At 39.9% G+C, this 18,690-nt stretch overlaps 1 protein-coding gene across 1 annotated transcript; it reads right to left on the bottom strand.

The window, feature by feature from the left end:
- Positions 1-4,571: 4,571 nt before the first annotated feature.
- Positions 4,572-15,572, bottom strand: LOC108901853 (myosin heavy chain, fast skeletal muscle). Its single transcript, XM_018703506.2, has 39 exons — positions 15,351-15,572; positions 15,132-15,275; positions 14,877-15,033; positions 14,755-14,782; positions 14,563-14,674; positions 14,379-14,471; positions 14,227-14,290; positions 14,047-14,145; positions 13,846-13,949; positions 13,605-13,743; positions 13,340-13,458; positions 12,224-12,373; positions 11,971-12,141; positions 11,571-11,874; positions 11,366-11,436; positions 11,175-11,262; positions 10,921-11,038; positions 10,707-10,830; positions 10,304-10,440; positions 9,959-10,214; positions 9,626-9,868; positions 9,366-9,542; positions 9,140-9,285; positions 8,944-9,034; positions 8,451-8,840; positions 8,219-8,345; positions 8,007-8,125; positions 7,718-7,914; positions 7,225-7,408; positions 6,947-7,112; positions 6,684-6,808; positions 6,272-6,580; positions 5,973-6,176; positions 5,724-5,849; positions 5,452-5,622; positions 5,263-5,367; positions 5,074-5,169; positions 4,825-4,956; positions 4,572-4,649 (listed from the first exon to the last, which is right to left on the bottom strand). The coding sequence occupies exons 1-39, from the start codon at positions 15,555-15,557 to the stop codon at positions 4,629-4,631; spliced, it is 5,814 nt and encodes a 1,937-aa protein (XP_018559022.1). The 5' UTR covers positions 15,558-15,572; the 3' UTR covers positions 4,572-4,628.
- Between the last annotated feature and the right edge of the window lie 3,118 nt (positions 15,573-18,690).

The raw sequence follows: 18,690 nt of genomic DNA, 5'->3' as shown, positions 1-18,690 counted from the left end.
TTAATAGAAATTCACTAACAGGATGAAACTGAAAAAAATACACAAGATACATAACAATTTTTTCAAAGCTGTCAAGTTGTTCATACCTGACCCTTCCTCTGACAAAAGTTTGTTTTAGTCCACAATCCTGTTTAAAAGATATTACACATTTTCAGTAATGGAGAAAGGTTTTACGAAGTTGTTAACTAATTAATATTTTAAAATAAAATAGAATAATTACTCCAAATCACATAGTAGATAAGCTTACCACAAGCTGGAGTCTTCAGGGGTTTTCTACCACACACTGCTCTGTTCTCTTGGGACTCTTTATATTGGAGCTGACTGGCTGACGCAGGCAAAGTTATAAATGGCATATATACCAAATAGGGATGTTAGTTTTTTGTGGAAACAAAGCACTTGTACATACAGTTCCTGTTTTCCCTTTCTAATCAGTTTCTGATAAAATGTATAATTAATAATACTTTAAATGAAGCTTCTTGTTTTCTATGGCTTATAGTTGTATGACATTTTTTTAATATAACATTTTTTAGTTCCTCTAGCCATGTCTCAGTGGCTGCATTAACTGTGATTAACATAGCGTCAACATAGAATACGTTCCATCCATTTTCTTAATTTGATATCTTGCACAGATGAAGGAGCACATATGCTTTAATTTTAATCAATACAGCTGTCTACACAGGCTGCATAGCGGCTTGTGTTTCACTAGATGTTTATGAGTGTAACCGTAACTTAAAGTATTTTTATAGATATAAGTCTATTTTCTGCCTTTTTACGAGTGTAACTGCTTCCACTTCAAAGTGTTACTTTATTCATTGGGAGGCAGTCCAGTTAAACAATACTTCATTATAGAGCAGGATGAGTGGTGACAGTGTGATGTGAGCTGTTACCACATTTTGCCTGCTGCCAAATTCATAGTTCAAGTCAAGTCAGTCAAGTAAATTTTAATTTATATAGCGCCACTTCACAACAGAAGTTATCTCAAGGCACTGTGCATATAGAGCAAGCCTAGGCCATGCTATTTATATTACATTTAATAATAATTTACAAAGAGAGACCCAAGAATTCCCACCATGGGCAAGCACTAAGAAGAAAAACCTGCAATAAGCGACAGGAGAAGGAGAGAGAAACGAAAGCGCAAAACTACAGGATAGAATAATGAAGAGAGAGGACAGGGAGGAAGGGAGAGAGGGAAAGAGAGAGCTAGAGGACAGAGAAAGAGGAAGGGAGAGAGGGAGAGAGAGAGGACAGAGAGAAAGTAAAGGAGGCACACAGCTTGGAGGATTAAGAAGATCAGGCAAGAATGAGGTGGCTAGCCCATTTAGAATTTTGTAGGTCAGTAGGAGCACTTCAAATTCTGATCTAATATGAATAGGGAGCCAGTGAAGGGAGGCTAAAATCGCAGTAATATGGTCAAACTTTCTGGACTTGGTTAGCATTGTTGCTGCAACATTCTGTTAGATTGATGTGCCAATGAGAGGATAACCAGAACTGCATGGTAGGTGACAAATGAAGATATCTGGGATTCTAAACATATTTCATTTTAATGGTGACCCTTAATAGGATAGTAACCATTGTATGCAAAAATCTGAGTAACACATTCAGTTTTAATATAGCTCTACACCACAGAAACAGAGAGTGGCTCATCCATTATTTGAAATTATTTTCCATGAATAATACTGGGCCAACCAGAGACACAGGGCCTGATACTATTGAGTGAGTGTAAACTGGTGTGAAAAATCAAAAATACTCACATGGAGCAGCTGCAGAAATGCTTTGACACCCTCAGAATGCTTTGTTATTTTTAGTTTTTTTTTTCTGTCTCAAGGTCTTCATTGGAATCCATTGTTGCCACCCTGAATCCAAGTTGACAACAGCTGTTGACATCCTCAATCATCGTCAATGTGAGAGCTAAATGTAAGACCACAGGTGGTGGGATTAGCATGGGTGAGTACAGTGACACCAGGTCAGGATGTGCTGTGATGCTAGCTAACTCACTAGCTTTCTTTAGTGCCAGTACAATGATCCAAGGATTTTACAGGTAAGGAATAAATGTCACTCATGCAATTTGATGGTAGCTTTAAAACAGTTAATATTATGTATGCTTTACCAATGGGATACATACTGGATGTTTAGAACCAACTACTCCTTTGAAGACTGCAAATTTTTGGCAGAATTTCTGGGAAGAGCAAGACTAGACTATCAACGCAAATGTCTGTCACAGACTTACTGACTGAGTGCTTAAGTTACACCATTGATCAGCTAAATGTTGGCGTAATGCCATTGGCTGTTGCACTTTCAAAATGAAATGGGGCACTGTGGCCAAAATTAGGCAGACAATCTTGTAAGACCATTAAAAGTTCTAAAAAAGCCCTGAAGCCAGAGTGAGGTTTTTCTTTGACCCTCCTTTTTCTGCTTATAATTCCCTTATAAAATGTATACTTACATCTGACCCAAGAAATATTAAATAAGAAGATTATAAAGTCATCTTTATCTCTCTGATCAACCTGTTGTAGAAATGTTTGGCTACCGTTAAGTGATCTATCTTTACAACAGCTTTGGTTTATTTTTAGTATTAAGCATGTTTCAGGTTTTCCTCAAATCACAAATGACAAATCTTTTGAAACATTAGGCCATGGTACTAAACAAGCACATGAAAAAATTGTAATATAGATACATTATAATTAATATGGAAAAAGATGAATTAATTCAAAGCAGGAAAAATACTTGAACAGCAAACATCGGTCCTTTTTCTATGAAGACAGAAGAACAGTGATTGCAGAGCTCTCTGCTAAACATTCCTGTCAAACACATAAGACTTCTCTCCTTGACCTTTCCACTACTGGCATTCTGTAACTGGGTGTAGAGTGCCCTCCATAATGTTTGGGACAAAGACACATTTTTCCCTGATATGACCTTCTGCTCTACAGTTTAAAATTTCAAATCAAACCATTGGGATGTGATTAAAGTACACATTCTAGACTTTAATTTAAGGCTATTTGCATATTGCAGCTGTTTGGGACATAGCAATAGTCTATATGTTAAAGCAGTCATGTCTGGTACTTGTTACATATCCCTTGTATGCAATCCATCCATCCATTATCCAGCCATTATCTAGACTGGGCTGCAGCCAATCCCAGCTGACATGAGAGGTGAGGGCACACCCTGAACCTATCATCAGTTCATCGCCGGACTGACATACATAGACAAACAACCATTCACATTCACATTCACACCTACAGGTAATTTAGAGTCACTAGTTAACCTGCATGTCTATGACCATGCGCGAACCAGAGTTCAAACCAGGATCCTCCTTCCTGTGAGGCAACAGTGCTAACCAGTGCACCAGTGTGCTACCCAACTAGCATGCAATGACTGCTTGAAATCTGCAATTTCACCAGGTGTTCAGTATCTTTTCTAGTGATGTTTTGCCTTGCCTTTAATGCAGCCATCTTCAGCTCTTGTTTCCTTGACATTGTTCCCTTAGGTTTTCTCTTCAGCATATAGAATGCATGCTGAATTGGATTTAAATCGGGTGACTGCCATTCAAGACCATGCAATTTTTTTATTTTTTATTTTAACTTTGAAAAACTCCTGTGTTACCTTAGCACTATGTTTAGGATCATTATCTTGCTGTAGGATAAAGCACCACCCAATGAGTTTGCAGGTACATACTGGAACATGAGCAGATAAAATGTTTTCTTCTTAACAATATTCCACACAATTGATTTTGGTAATCTCAAGGTCTGATTATTATTTTTGTTTTTCAGCCTCGCAACAGCTTATTTTACTTTCACTGACATGGCTCTTGTCCCCATAATGAACAATGGCAACTACAGACTCCAAAGGTGTTTGAAAGTTTAGAGATAAGCTCAGGTTTCTTATGCCTGCAATACTGAGGTAATGGAACACAATGGAGTAATCTTAAACACCTGTGAGGCCAAATGTACCAAACATTATAGCGCTCTGACATGAAGGGGATTGTGTAAAGAGTGATTTCAACATGGTGAAACCAAAATGTATGCAAATACCCATCTGATTGGTTTTGGATTTGAAATTTTGAACTGTGGAGCAGAGGGGCATATCAAGGAAAAATGTGTCTTTGTCCCAAACATTATGGAGGGCACTATATTTTGATCATAGCCAAAAGTATGCACTCAAGTAATGATTCGGGTATGCCCGAGTTTACTGAACTGTCTAACTTTCTCATTTAAATGTTGTTTGTGGCCTCTAGGTAACACTTCTAGATGAAAATTCATCTTGCATTAAGCCACTTACATATTCATGCAAAGGTTTAAGCTGGGGATTACAGTGAGGCCCCTTTCCTTTCTCATTAACCAGTTTCTCTAATTTCTCTTTGTGAGTCCAAAAGTGCTCTTAGACCTTTTTGGTGATTAAAACAGTTCTTACCTATAACTAAGTAGCCAAATGTTCCAATAAAGTTTTCAGAATGTTGTCCAGCTGTATCAAAAATGATCCAAATCTCACATTTATTATTTCTTCGAGTACACAATAAGATCAGAATAATACAGACAGCAGTTGAAGACAAAAATAGTATGATATGGTCCTTTTATTGTGGTATATTTTACATCATATTTTATGATTAGAAATAAGCCATCAACTAGAGTGCTTTACTCAGCTGCCTCTTTTCCCTGTGAAAAAGAAATAGATGATTACTTACATTACATACATACACTCTGCATAGACAGGGCAGATTAATCTATTATTAAATTTATAAAAATTAAGGCAATAAAGATTTTTGTTTCAATCATGACTGGAAGACCATTTGTTATATCTTTCATGAAACTTAAATGTGTACTTCTTTACCTTGCCAGAGTCACGGCTCTTGGCTCTCAGCTTGTTGACCTGGGACTCTGCGATGTCTGCACGCTCCTCAGCCTCCTCCAGCTCATGCTGGATCTTCCTGCACTTGGACAGATGAACGTTGGCCTGCTCCTCCTGGAATACAACACAATAAAAATGTTTACATGTGCAAAAAGGTCAGCAGATATACTGTACATGAAATATGACACAGTATCAAGTTTTCATGATTTAAAATAAAGGTTTTGCCCTTACCGCTTCCTCAGCCTGCCTCTTGTAGGCCTTCACCTTGAGCTGCAACTTGTCAACCAGATCCTGCAGCCTGGTGACGTTCTTCTTGTCCTCCTCAGTCTGTAATAGAAAAGATACATTTCCATATTTTAATGGGAAGTATAGTATTAGATTGATTTGCATTATACATGTTAAAAGTCAAGGTGACTATACCTGATAGGTCAGCTCCTTCACCCTCCTCTCATATTTGCGGACACCCTTAACAGCATCTGCTCCACGTCTCTGCTCAGCCTCAACCTCTGCCTCCAGCTCACGTACCTTCAGAAAATAATAAGTTATCAAGTATTCATATCATATGAATGTCTTGCTTCAACCCTGTAATTCCTAACATGACAGTCTTACCCTAGACTCCAGTTTCTGGAGCTGCTTCTTGCCACCCTTCATGGCCAGGTTCTCAGCCTCATCCAGGCGGTGCTGCAGGTCCTTAACAGCGACCTCCAGGTTCTTCTTCATCCTCTCCAGGTGAGCGCTAGTGTCCTGTTCCTTCTTCAGCTCCTCAGCCATCATTGCAGCCTAGAGGAGACAGCATTAAATGTTTATTAGCAATATAATGGAGAGAAATAACACACATTTCAACCACAGTAAAATGAAGAACAAATAAAATTTAAACTTACATCAGTGATGGCCTTCTTTGCCTTCTCCTCTGCATTTCTTGCTTCCTGAACAGTGTCATCAACTTCACTCTGGATCTGGACCAGGTCAGCCTCAAGCTTCTTCTTGGTGTTCAGAAGGCTTGTGTTCTAAAAGGTTTGTAAAAATTAGTCACTTAAGTTATCACATGTCTAATTTTTTAGGCATTAAGATTTAGTTGTTATTTCAAAACTCCCTCAAATTTTGAATCATTGAAGAAATTATCTGTTCACCTGAGAGTGCAGAAGTCCAACACGCTCACTGGCATCCACCAGCTCCTGTTCAGCGATTTTACGACCTCTCTCTGTCTGTTCCAGAGCAGCTCGAAGTTCCTCAATTTCAGCCACCATGAGACCGTTCCTGCGTTCCACCATAGCAGCTTGTTCCTTGAGGTCATCCTGGGCTCTCACAGCATCATCAAGGTGCAGTTGAGCATCCTAAAAAAATATCAGGAAAATGTTCACATGAACACCAATCTGGAGGTACACTCACTATAATGTAGTTTGTACAACATCACTATGTCTAACAATACCTTCAGCTGTGCCTGCACATTCCTCAGCTGCTTCTGGGACTCAGCAGCCTGGCGATTGGCATGGCTCAGCTGAATCTCCATCTCATTCAGGTCACCCTCCATCTTCTTCTTGATTCTCAGGGCATCGTTCCTGCTCCTGACCTCAGAATCCAGAGTGCTCTGCATGGAGTCAGTCACCCTCTGGCTGTTCCTCTTGATCTGCTCCATCTCCTCATCTTTCTCTGCCAGCTTCCTGTCCACCTCACCCTTAATCTGGTTGAGCTCCAGTTGGACACGCAGGATCTTTGACTCTTCATGTTCCAGAGTTCCCTAATGATGTGCAAGAATGAAAGATTCATCTCATCCTTCAGACTTTTCATTCATTCTTCATGTTGAATTTCTTTTTAGAACTTCTCCAGTGAAGAATTCTTACCTCAGCCTCTTCAAGAGCTGTCTGGATCTCAGCCTTCTCAGTCTCCACCTGCTTCTTGGCCTTCTCCAGTTCATGGATGCTCTTGCCAGTCTCACCAATCTGTTCAGTCAGATCTGAGATCTCCTCTGCAGAGAGACCCATGTGTTTAATATTGACAATCCTTAAAATGTAAAATATGAATACTTGATTCAAACACATACACTTATGTGTTGAGTGTAATCTAACTACAGCTTAGTTGCCAACTCAGTCAGGTAGGAACTCACGTTGCAAGTTCTTGTTTTCACGCTTCATGGTCTCCAGCTGATCCAGAGCTTCTTCATAGGAGTTCTTCATCTTGAACAGCTCAGTGCCGAGAGAACGAGCCTCCTTCTGAGCTCCTTCAAGCTCTGCCTGACCCTCCTCATACTTCTGTTTCCACTCAGCCAGCACCTGTATGACACAGTTAATATTGTTCAGTTAGGTATGTAGAGACATAAGGACAAATAGAAAAAAATAATTTTCATTGTTTGTATGATTGACTACACAAGGTAAACATTGTTACCTTGTCAAAGTTCCTCTGCTTCTTGTCCAGGTTAGCAGCCAGTCCATTAGCCCTCTCCACATCAATCATGAGGTCCTCCACCTCACTCTGGAGCCTCTGTTTGGTTTTCTCCAGAGAAGCACACTTGGAATTCACAGCCTCAATCTGCTCCTCAGCCTCCTGAAGACGCTGTGCCAGCTTTTTCCTGTTTGGAAAAGGTGCAATTTGTCTCTCATTGAAAACCTTCAAATTACAATTACCTATGACCGTGTGCAACACATTTTTATCTGTATGAATTCCTGTAATTGCATATTTTTTAAAATCTGAAAACACAAAAGTGGTGCCACAGTGCAACATATTCAATGGTACTCAACAAATGCAAAGAAAAACATCTTAATGTTTGGATAAATTTGCTTGAATGCAAGTACTTATACTAGTGATACCATTGTCAGTTGAGCGACACTATAATACTACACTGCTAAAGTAACCATTTAGTTGTTTGAATGTTACTCACTTGGCCTCCTCAAGCTCCTCAGTGCGCTGGATAGCATCAGTTTCATACTTAGTTCTCCACTGAGCCACCTCACTGTTGGCCTTGGACATTCCACGCTGCAGCTCAGCCTTGGCCTCCTGCTCCTCCTCAAACTGTTCCCTCAGCAGGTCACAGTCATGGCGGGCTGATTGCAGTCCATGAGCAAGAGCATTCTTGGCCTACCAAAATATTTATATATATGTTCAGTGTGCAAAATGTCTAAATCAATCACATAATTTTTTAACAGTGCACATTTTTCAAATTTTCTCACCTTGACCTCCTCTTCAATCTGTCTCTTCAGCTCCTCAATCTGTTGTGTGAAGGCCTGTTTGCCTCTGGTCAGCTGGGAGACAAGAGCTTCTTTCTCTTCAATCTGACGGCTGAACTCACCTTGTGTGAAAAATATCATCAAACATTAGTTTGTGTTCAGCTTCTCAGTCATACACTGAAGATCACTGTAGTTGAATGCTGTCTTATACATACCATTTTCTGTAAGGAGACGTGCCTTTTGTGCACCCATGTCATTAAGTTGACGGATGTTTTCATCATTCTTGGTCTTCAGTTCACTAAGTTGGTCTTCAAGAGTACGGCACATCTTTTCAAGATTTCCCTAATAAGAGAAAAATAGGTCAGATCAGTCATCAGATATTGTTTATGATATCAATTATTGCATCTATAATATTGGTATAAAAATACAATTTGATGCACTGTGTACCTTTGCTTTGGCAACAGCCTCCATGTTGCTGGAGAGGTCATCAATCTCCATCTTGTATTCACTCTTTTCCTTTTCAAGCTTCTGCTTGACACGCTGGAGGTTGTCGATCTGTTCTCCCAGCTCAGCAACGCTGTCAGCCTGCTTCTTGCGAAGAGCAGCAGCAGTGGCTTCATGCTGCAGAGTGGACTCCTCAAGATCACGACGGAGCTTCTGGAACTCAGCCTCACGTTTCTTGTTCATCTCAATCTGAGCAGCAGTGGCACCACCGGCCTCCTCCAGCCTCTCACTGATCTCCTCAAGTTCCCTGGAGAGGTCAGCCCTCTGCTTCTCAACCTTGGCACGAGCGGCACGCTCAGCCTCAATCTCCTCCTCCAGTTCCTCAATACGGGCCTGTTGAATGTAGGTGTGTGGTCTCTCAGTAACTTTTAACTTTTCAAACACAAAGTAAGAAATGTGTGTATTAACATTATATATAACACAATATATCAGTTACCTGAAGCTCCTTGATCTTCTTCTGAAGCTGAGCACCCATTGACTGCTCATCCTCAATCTTGCTAAGGAGCTGACTGATTTCAAAGTCCTTCCTGTGAGAATAATAAAGTGCATAGTAAGAGTTCATCCATGCTATTGAACAAGTCTAGAAACATATGGATTGTTTTAAAATAGAAATGAAAACTAAATTGTGTTACTTTTTCAGTTTTTCCTCAGACTGCTGCTTGTCATTCTCAAGATCCATGATGGATTCCTGGGCCAGTTTCAGATCACCCTCAAGCTTCCTCTTGGCTCTCTCAAGGTCCATACGCAGCTTCTTCTCTTGCTCCAAAGAACCCTCAAGCTGCACATTGGTATGAGTTTGTAATTATCACATTCAAGGAAAACCTTGTTCTGCCAATCCAAGTGACTTTGTAAACTTACATCATCGACTTGCTGCTCAAGCTTGGTCTTGGCCTTGGTCAGAGTGTTGACTTTGTCCTCCTCAGCCTGCAGGTCATCAAGAGTCTGCTGATGAGCCTCCTGAAGGGCTTTCTTCTCCTTGGTCAGCTTAGCAATACTCTCATCCTGAGAGGCCATCTCCTCTGTTAGGTTCTTCACCTACGTTTGCAAGAAAGATGTTGTTATTACAGGTAATAATTTTGACTTCACTTGATCCATTTTATATACTAATATTTAAAAACCTTGTTCTCTGTGGCATGTTTCTCCTTTTCCACTTTGGCCAAGGTAAGCTCCAGGTCATCAATATCCTTCTTGAGCTCAGAGCATTCATCCTCCAGTTTTCTCTTCTTAGCAGTAAGCTCAGCATTGATTTCCTCCTCATCCTCCAGTCTCTCAGTTGTCTCTTTGAGTTTGGCCTCCAGCTGAATCTTGCTCTTGATGAGTCCCTCACATCTCTCCTCAGCATCTGACAGATTCTCTGCTTCCTAGATCATTGTATGAATATAGGTCTTAGTACATTAACATTTGACTGACAAACCATGAAAAAGTACAACTGTCTTTTCATGTATACTCACGGATGCCACTTGGAGCTGCAGGTCGTTCTTCTCCTGCAGAAGAGACACCATCTTCTCCTCCAGTTCCTTCTTCTTGGCCAGGGCAGCAGCCAAGTCGCTTGTCATCTTCTCATAGTTCTCCTTCATCTGAGCCAGCTCCTTCTCAGTTTCAGCACTCTTCAGCAGAGGCTTGATCTTGTAGTACACCTTCATCCATGGCCAGTGTTTCACATTCATGAATGAGCGGACGTTGTACTGGATGGTATAGATGGCTTCCCTGTGGACAAGAAATTGTTGTTATAGAAATTGTGGTTGGGATTTTTCATGCCATGACTGTGTGTCCAGAATGATCTGTTTTCTACATGCCTCCTCTCCATCATCTTCACAAACTCCTTTCTCATGAGGTAAGCACGGCAGAGAGCTTGAGTCATGGTGACCAGAGTTGCCAACTTTTCATCTCTCATCTCCTCAAGGGTACCCAGCAGACCGGCCTTGAAGAACACCTGAACAAACAGATAATGAAAATGGACTTTTAGGTACTCCACATGGTTCAAGAGTTCTATGGAAAAGTTGTTGTATAACTGGCTACATGATGACTGACCTGCATTTCTAACATTTATTAATCACTTCTCCCTTGGTCCATGGTCAAATTTAGGTAAGTATTTTTGAGATATACTACCAATTAACAGAAAAAAACAAACATGACAGAAAAAAACTAAAAGTTTGTGGTACATATACTACGTTAAAACAGAGAAAGCATGGTGCTTACCTTTGTGTGTCCAAATCTGTACTGGTCATGATCAACGTCAATTGATCCAAGCAGCTTCTCTGAAGCCTTCTTGTTGTCAATGAACTGACCCTCAGGGATGACACTGGCATTCAGTACCTTGTACCTTTTATGAGACAATTAAAGGTCTGTGTCAGCATTTGTTTTGTAGTTTCAGTCAAACATTAGAAAACGTTCAAAATATATTCACTGATACCTCTGTTTGAAGTCACCGTAGAGGATTCTGCTGGGAAAACCTTTTCTGCAGATTCTGATACCCTCCAGCACACCATTACACCTGAGCTGGTGGATGACCAGGAAGTTCTCCATCAGACCTGTGGTCAAGACATTTCACAATTAATTTTGTGAATGAACAGTCATCAACCCACTTGGACCAGCACAAAATTGAACTTTACCAACAAAACCAAACCACTCTTGACTGACTCACTTGGAATTATGTTATATATGTACCTGGAGTCTTTGACTCATTGGGAATCAGGCAACGCACAAAGTGAGGATGAGTGCTCCTCAAGTTAGTCATCAGCTTGCCCAAGTTCTCCTGTAGATACAAAATTGTAAATCTCATCATGAAATCTTTCACATTGGTTTTTATGTAAACTAAGATGTGATATTATTCCTCAGTTTTCTATATCAAAGCTTACCCTAAACTGTGAGGACACAGTCTGCATAGAGCCACCCTTCTTCTTGCCTCCCTTCTTGCCACCACCAGCCTCTGTTGATAATATTAATTAGACATTTTTTAGAAGAAAGTATTTATGGGGAGAACTCTTACAATTACTTAAAAATATACAATATATAACATTCTTAAAATTGTTGTAGTTAACTTTTGTTAATTCTGTATCATACCCTCAGGAGCAGCAGGAGGATACAGATGGACCAGCAGTTTAACGGAGGACTTCTGGTACAACTGCACGACAGACTCGTTCAGTGGGTCCTTGTTCTTGTCCAGCCAGCCAGAGATATTGTAGTCCACAGTACCAGCATAATGCACCAGGGAGAAGTGGGCCTCAGCCTTGCCCTTGGCGGGCTTGGGCTTCTCAAATGCTCTGTTTTTGCCAAGATGCTGGTCATACAGCTTATTCTTGAAGGATGTGTCAGTGGCCTTGGGGAACATGCACTCCTCTTCAAGGATGGAGAAGATTCCCATGGGCTTGATGGACAAAGGAAATCAGTTTGTCATGAAGTGACAGTGTTCTTGCACACTAAGAACAATAACATACATCAGAATCACAAAGTGAATGTGTACCTTTTCAATCAGCTCAATGCAGGCAGCCAAGTCCATGCCAAAGTCAATGAACTCCCAGATAATACCCTCCTTCTTGTACTCCTCTTGCTCCAGGACGAACATGTGGTGATTGAAGAACTGTTGCAGTTTCTCATTGGTGAAGTTGATGCACAGCTGCTCCATGCTGTTGAACTGTGTGGAGACATATAATCAGCCTAATCTCTCACAGGTCATCAAAGGTATTAGATGCTGAATTGTGGGGAACGGGGCTTACATCAAAGATTTCAAAGCCGGCAATATCCAGGACACCAATGAAGAAATTCCTTTGCTGCTTAGTGTCCAACATCTGGTTGATACGGATGACCATCCACAAGAACATCCTCTCATAGATAGACTTGGCCAGGGCAGTCACTGAGTTCAGCACCTGAAATAAAAGGGAAAAGGGAACACTGATTTGACTAAAGCTACATCAATTAACATTTGCTGTTCGCTCCCACACAGCATAAGAAGCTCTAAACTAAATATTGACATATTATCAGCTTATACATTTATTCTGGAAAATATGTTAACAAGATGTCTTGCCAACCTGAAATCTGATTGGTGAAAGGGTCTGCGAGGCAACAGTTTCATTGCCATTTATCTTAAATTACAGGGAATGCACTGCTGATTCTATAGACTGTAAAAACACAGGGCTGAAATCTGATTGAATAAAAGCTCTGACATAAACAGACTATATTGGAAGCAGTGCAACCAAGAGGAAAGCAATGAGATGAGGAGAATAGACTATTGGGAACAATTTAATACATATAATATTAATGGAAAAAAAACATATATAAAAATATTATTCAGTGATTGTGACCAGCACCTGCTACCACTGCACTGGGCAGGCGGCATACACAGGTTTGATAGTGTTTGTTGTTAAAAGTTCCCTACTACAGCTGGAAAATCAATTGCAGACATGTGAACTGAAAGACTTTCTGTTGAAAGAAATGAAAGAGTCTATTCTGGGGTTAATGGCAGAATGAAAATTCTGGGTGGGTTTGTCAGTAGGAGTATCATATTTAATGTTCATAATTAGTGATACTTTAACATATGCTATTATGTACATTATTATTATTGTTATTATTATTATTATTATTATTATTATTATTATTGTCTGAACTTAGATAACTGAGATAAATGAGAAATTAACTTCATATTAAAATGTCACTTTCATTCTATATTTCTGCTTCTGATGATACATGATAAAAATCAAATGTATGAATAATGTTCATGCAGAATTTGATATTATACAATTGGTTGTTTTTTTTTTTTTTTGTAATTGCGTCTCCAATATTAGTTCATATATTAATTATAAAAAAAAAAACTGATGAGAGTATATTTCATTTACCTGAGGAACAGTCTGTCCCTTGGTGACATACTCATTTCCGACCTTCACTCTGGGATAGCACAGAGCCTTCAGCATGTCAGCAGAGTTCAGACCCAACAAGTAAGCAACCTTGTCAGCATCTGAAAATAGTTCAGTCATTTACAGTTAATACATACAATAATACATAGTGTAAATACATACAGTATGTGACGGTGACTGTTCAAGATATAACAGAAATCAATATGATTAATAACTTGACTCCTTTGATATGACACTTTATACTCACCCTCTGTGCCATCAGGCTCAGCCTGCTCCTCACGCTGCTTCTGCTTGAATTTCATGTTACCATGGTGGAGCACAGCACCAGTCATTTTGTAGATGCTGATCTTCTCCTCACCAGTGAAGCCCAGGATATCAATAGCATTCTGTGTTCAAAAGAGTTTTCCACAAAATATTTACATTTATTATATCACTTTTCACATATCATGCAGTATATTTAAAATATTTCAAATATGAAGAGCACTCACATCAGTGGCTTCCAGCTCAACTTTGTCATCAATGCTGGCCACAGTGATCTGACCCTGGCTGCACATGGGGAAGTCGTAGGGGTTGGTTGTGATGAGTGCCATTTCTGGAGATCAAAAGAAAGTGAAAAAATCAGTAGTCTGCTTTTTTTAACTTATACTTATAAGTACATTTAACATTGTGCAACAACTGAATCTGCATACCAATCAGCTCAGGTTTGTGGTTTGTCATCATCTGGTAGAAGATGTGGTAGCCTCTCTCATCAGGAAGCTGGAATGACACTCTTGACTTCTCCAGCAGATCTACAAATGTTGTTCATAAGTCACAACATGGACAATTCTCAATTCCAGTCATTTGTATTTGCTGTGAAGATTGTTACTTACATGTCTCAATATCAGCACTAGCCAGTTTGCCAGTTGTGCCAAAATGGATTCTGATGAATTTACCCTGTTTGAAACAGAGGAATTGTTTAAGTCTCTCCAAATGAGCAATGCCTAACAAGAATTTTCTCTTGTAGAAATCACTCCATACTTACAAAACGAGAAGAGTTGTCATTCCTCACAGTTTTGGCATTACCATAGGCCTCCAGCAGGGGATTAGCTGCAATGATCTGATCCTCCAGTGACCCCTATAATCCAGTTTTAGAAATGACATCAGACAAGGACTTTTCTTCTTGAAGTATATTCTTTACTTTCAGAGATCTTGTCATCATGACATACCTGCATCTTGCCTGGTGCTGCGTCCTTCTTCTTGTCTCCCCCAACTGAGATTGTTGCAAAGTACTGGATGACACGCTTGGTGTTCACAGTCTTTCCAGCACCAGATTCTCCACTGCGTATAAACACAGACTTATAAGAATTTGATCAAGATGTTTGATTATGTTAAACAATGTTAACAAATGGGAAACTTACGTGATCAAGACAGACTGGTTCTCCCTATCTGTTAAAATAAAAAACAAGGGATTTATTCATATATTTCTGCAGCAGAAACCTTATATAATAACAAATTCTACATTGTCAAGTTGAGGACATACCAGTAAGCATGAACTGATAAGCGTTGTCAGAGACAGAGAAGATGTGGGGTGGAGCCTCCATACGCTTCTTGCCTCTATAGGCACTTACAACTTCAGCATCATACACTGGGAGCCACTTGTAGGGGTTCACGGTGGCACAGAACAACCCAGAGTAAGTCTGAAAGTGATCATAGAGATAGAACAGTTAACTCCATGTTTCCTACAAATACATTGAATTTCAGTATTTCTCTTTGCTCAATAGAGAGACTGTCTTACGTAGATCATCCATGCTGCATAACGCTCTTTGAGATTATACAGGACAGAGGCTTCATTGAGATGGGTCATCATGGCCATGTCCTCAATTTTGTCAAACTTGGGAGGATTCATTGGAGAGACATCATCTTCTTTAACTGTCCTCTCCTGCAACAGGACATTGGTCACAATGAGAGCTGATCACATTTACCTCCCAGTTGAGTCTTACTTTAAGATACAAACCTCCTGAGTGTCAAGGACTTTGACAGTGACTTTGCCACCATCTTTCTTGATGATTGTTGCCTTCAAGTACAGCTCTTTGGCATCGGCCACATAGCAGGCAGCCTTGGCATCAAATGGTTTGCTTTGAGCCTCAATTCTCTCCTTCTCTGGCTTACGGAGGTAAATGGCAGCTTTGCCATAAACGGCCATCTCTGCGTCTGTACTCATGGTGGCAATTTACTTCTGTGAGGTAATAATGAAAGAGTAATGTTATTTATCTGTGTTAAAGCTACTGACTCAGCTCATGTGACTGACCCGGCCCACAATTACTGAGCTCAACTACTTGATTAAATATCTCTCCTCAAATTATATCACATCACAAGTGACTTGATCTTGAGCTTGTTAAAATTCCCTCCTAAACTGAGTTACTAGTGATCAGATTAACAATAATCCAAATCATCCAAAATTTAACTGAATTTAATGAAATGTTTCACATAAAATACCTAACAATTAAATAAAAGGTGTTCATACCTGACCCTGTCTCTGTCAAAAGTCTGTTATTCCACAATCCTGTTTAAAACATATTAAATATTTTCAGTCATGGAGAAAAGTTATAAATGCACATTTTAAAATAATTTCTTAGTAAAACACTGAATTACTCCAAAGCACATAGTAGGTAAACTTACCACAAGCTGGAGTCCTCAGGGGTCTTCTACCACACACTGCTCTGTTCTCTTGGGACTCTTTATATTGGATCTGACTTGCTGATGCAGCAAAAGTTAAAAATGGGATACATGCCAAATAGGGTGTCCACAACAGATTCATGTGGTAACATGATATTTGTGCATTCACACCAGTTTCTAATTAATAATAATTACATAAAATTGTATTTTTCCTCTGATGTCATGACAATCCAAGGTATCATATCAGCATCAAATAAAATAAATACAAAGGGTTATATTTTCTACATGACTCATATTTGTATTGTGATTAACACTGAGTCAACACAAATCCGGCACTTTCTTAATTTATCGTCTTGCACAGATGGATGAACAGATCTCAATCAATACAACTGTCCACACAGGCTGAATACGACTTGTGTGTCATTTAGGTTTTATGAGTGTAACCATAACCCAGAGCATCTTTATAGGCTTAAGTCTATTTTCTGCCTTTTTACGAGTGTAACGACTTCCGCTTGTTATTTTCTTTTGCAGGGAGGCAGTCCAGTCCAATCAAATGTGTACATTTGATTATATGTAAATAATTTTGACCAAAGTTTCTCTTGACTTTGTCATTGCTAACATATTTTCATTAAGTATTTGTCCAGCTGTAATGATACTGTAGTGTCTGACGTTCCATATATGGTTTTTACTCTTTTGCAATGCCTGAAGCTCCATGTATGTCTTTCTATTCTTTGGGTTTATGTTTAGGTTAGTAGCCATGAACATATACATATAAGGAACAGGAAGAGGGCCTTTCCTCCCTTCTCTCTGTCTCTTGGATAAAGTGAGGTCATTGAGTGAGAGCCCAGTGTCTCGCTGTAAATCGTAAAGACGACTAACATATATATATACTGATGTTGAGAGCTGTTGGGAGAGAGATCCATATTGGCTCGGATCCTCTCACAAGCTACTGCAGTGCTTGTTTTGATGCTGGACTTTTTTGCAATAAACTTCTATATGCAAGAAAGACAGTGTCAGCGGAGATCTTCTCTTCATCATCTTCACATCATCACCATCAAATATACCACAATACCATTCCAACATGTTCGAAACATGTTCTGCTAAACATAGCAGGATGTGGAAGTAACCACATCAGTGTGTGATTGTTCGACCTTAAAGAATTTTGATAACATTATTTTCCAGAGAAGCTCTGGAGCTATAGGATGATGTAGGACATGAGCACTAAGGAGCTGTTACAACATTTTTGCTGCTGCCAGATTCATAGTTGTTGTTGATGTGCCCAATTAATGATTTAATGGTGGATAACAGATAAACATACCTGATCTCATGATGTATTGTATATGAGAAACTGAATAACATATTGAGTTTTAATATATTAGCTCTACCCCAAAATTCCTGTTTTTGGATAATACTGGGCCAACCAGAGCTATTGTGTTGTAAATACTGTAGTAAGTGAAAGCAAAGAGTGATAATTAAAAATTACATTACACTAACACATACTAACCAAAAATAAATACATGGAGCAGCAGATCATGCTGCAGAAATGCTTTGCCTTAAGTCCAAGTTCGACAACAGCTGTTGTCGTCATCAATGAGTGAGAGTGACATGTAAGTCCACTGATGGTGGACTTAGCGTCGGGGAGTACAGAGGCGCAGGTCAGGCTGCACCTGTGAGACTGCACTTACTGAGTATTTCCTTTGTGTAACCTGTTGCACCTGGCCACTCAAGAGAGGGGGGGGGGGGGATGATTGGTGCACAGAGTGGGGAGGTGAGCTCTTTTGCCTGAGGCTAGATTTCTTTGGACAGATGTGTATGTGGGAAGCGGAGGAGTTGAGAACAGGAGACGGTGAAGAATTAGCCGGGCCTGTGATGAGCGCCGAGACAAAGGGACAGACTTAACCGTCACAAACAGCTTGGGTGATGAGAGTGCGGTGGCAGAGCGCTGCAGAGTTCAGAACCACCGAATGGATCCAGCTTGACGGTGCAACTACCCCAGTGACGGGAGCTCGGCTGGGGAGAGATAGAGAGAGAGAGGCGGCGCTGTGGACTCTGCGGTGGGGCGAATCACGCTTCGTCTCTCCTCCGAGTGAAGTACTTCTCCTTAATCCTGTTTAACCATAGAAGTTTTGGCTTAGTGTAATACGGTCATAGCCGCTTTAATGTACTGTATGCTAGGGTCAAATTGCATGTTTTGTTCCTTTGGGTTGGTTATGGCCTTGATTAATTGATTATGGCCCGATTAATTTCATTTCTATATTTGGAGAGTTTTTTAAAAATATTATTATTATTCGTTTATTGATCCATTGCATTATTGAGGATAACATTCTTTGCTGTGTTTTTGGACTGTTTATGGAAATCATAACCGATAACTGCTGCCATGCTATCATTAAGTTGGCCTCTCTGTATGTAGGCTCGCCACTACGCTCTGTCTCTGAGAGAAAGGCCATTTCCTCTCCCAATACCTATCTGGCGGACTGGTTTTAAAGGGACTTCAGGCCTGAACTATTTTAAGCATTTGGTATTCGTTGTTTTTAAATGAACCGTATTCTGTCGTAAAGACATAACCAGTGTGCTGTTTGACAGTCCAAGAAACGCTTTAGGGGTTTCTACCCATTACATTCATGGGTCATCTCAAGTATTCAAGGAATAAATGTCACTTTTTCAATTTAATCGTTTAA

Source organism: Lates calcarifer, linkage group LG10, assembly GCF_001640805.2.
Source record: "Lates calcarifer isolate ASB-BC8 linkage group LG10, TLL_Latcal_v3, whole genome shotgun sequence".
Taxonomy (NCBI): domain Eukaryota; kingdom Metazoa; phylum Chordata; class Actinopteri; family Centropomidae; genus Lates; species Lates calcarifer.
Note: the sequence above shows the minus strand (reverse complement) of the source record. Positions and strands in the feature narration are given on the sequence as shown.

What these genes read in the sequence shown, in the direction of transcription:
- LOC108901853 (XM_018703506.2), bottom strand. Translation starts at nt 15,557, where the DNA reads ATGAGTACAGACGCAGAGATGGCCGTTTATGGCAAAGCTGCCATTTAC. An exon ending in ATGCAGCATGGATGATCTAC is followed by an intron (nt 15,034 to 15,131) that starts GTAAGACAGTCT and finishes GATCACTTTCAG; the next exon opens with ACTTACTCTGGGTTGTTCTG. An exon ending in TACGGTGACTTCAAACAGAG is followed by an intron (nt 10,831 to 10,920) that starts GTATCAGTGAAT and finishes GTCTCATAAAAG; the next exon opens with GTACAAGGTACTGAATGCCA.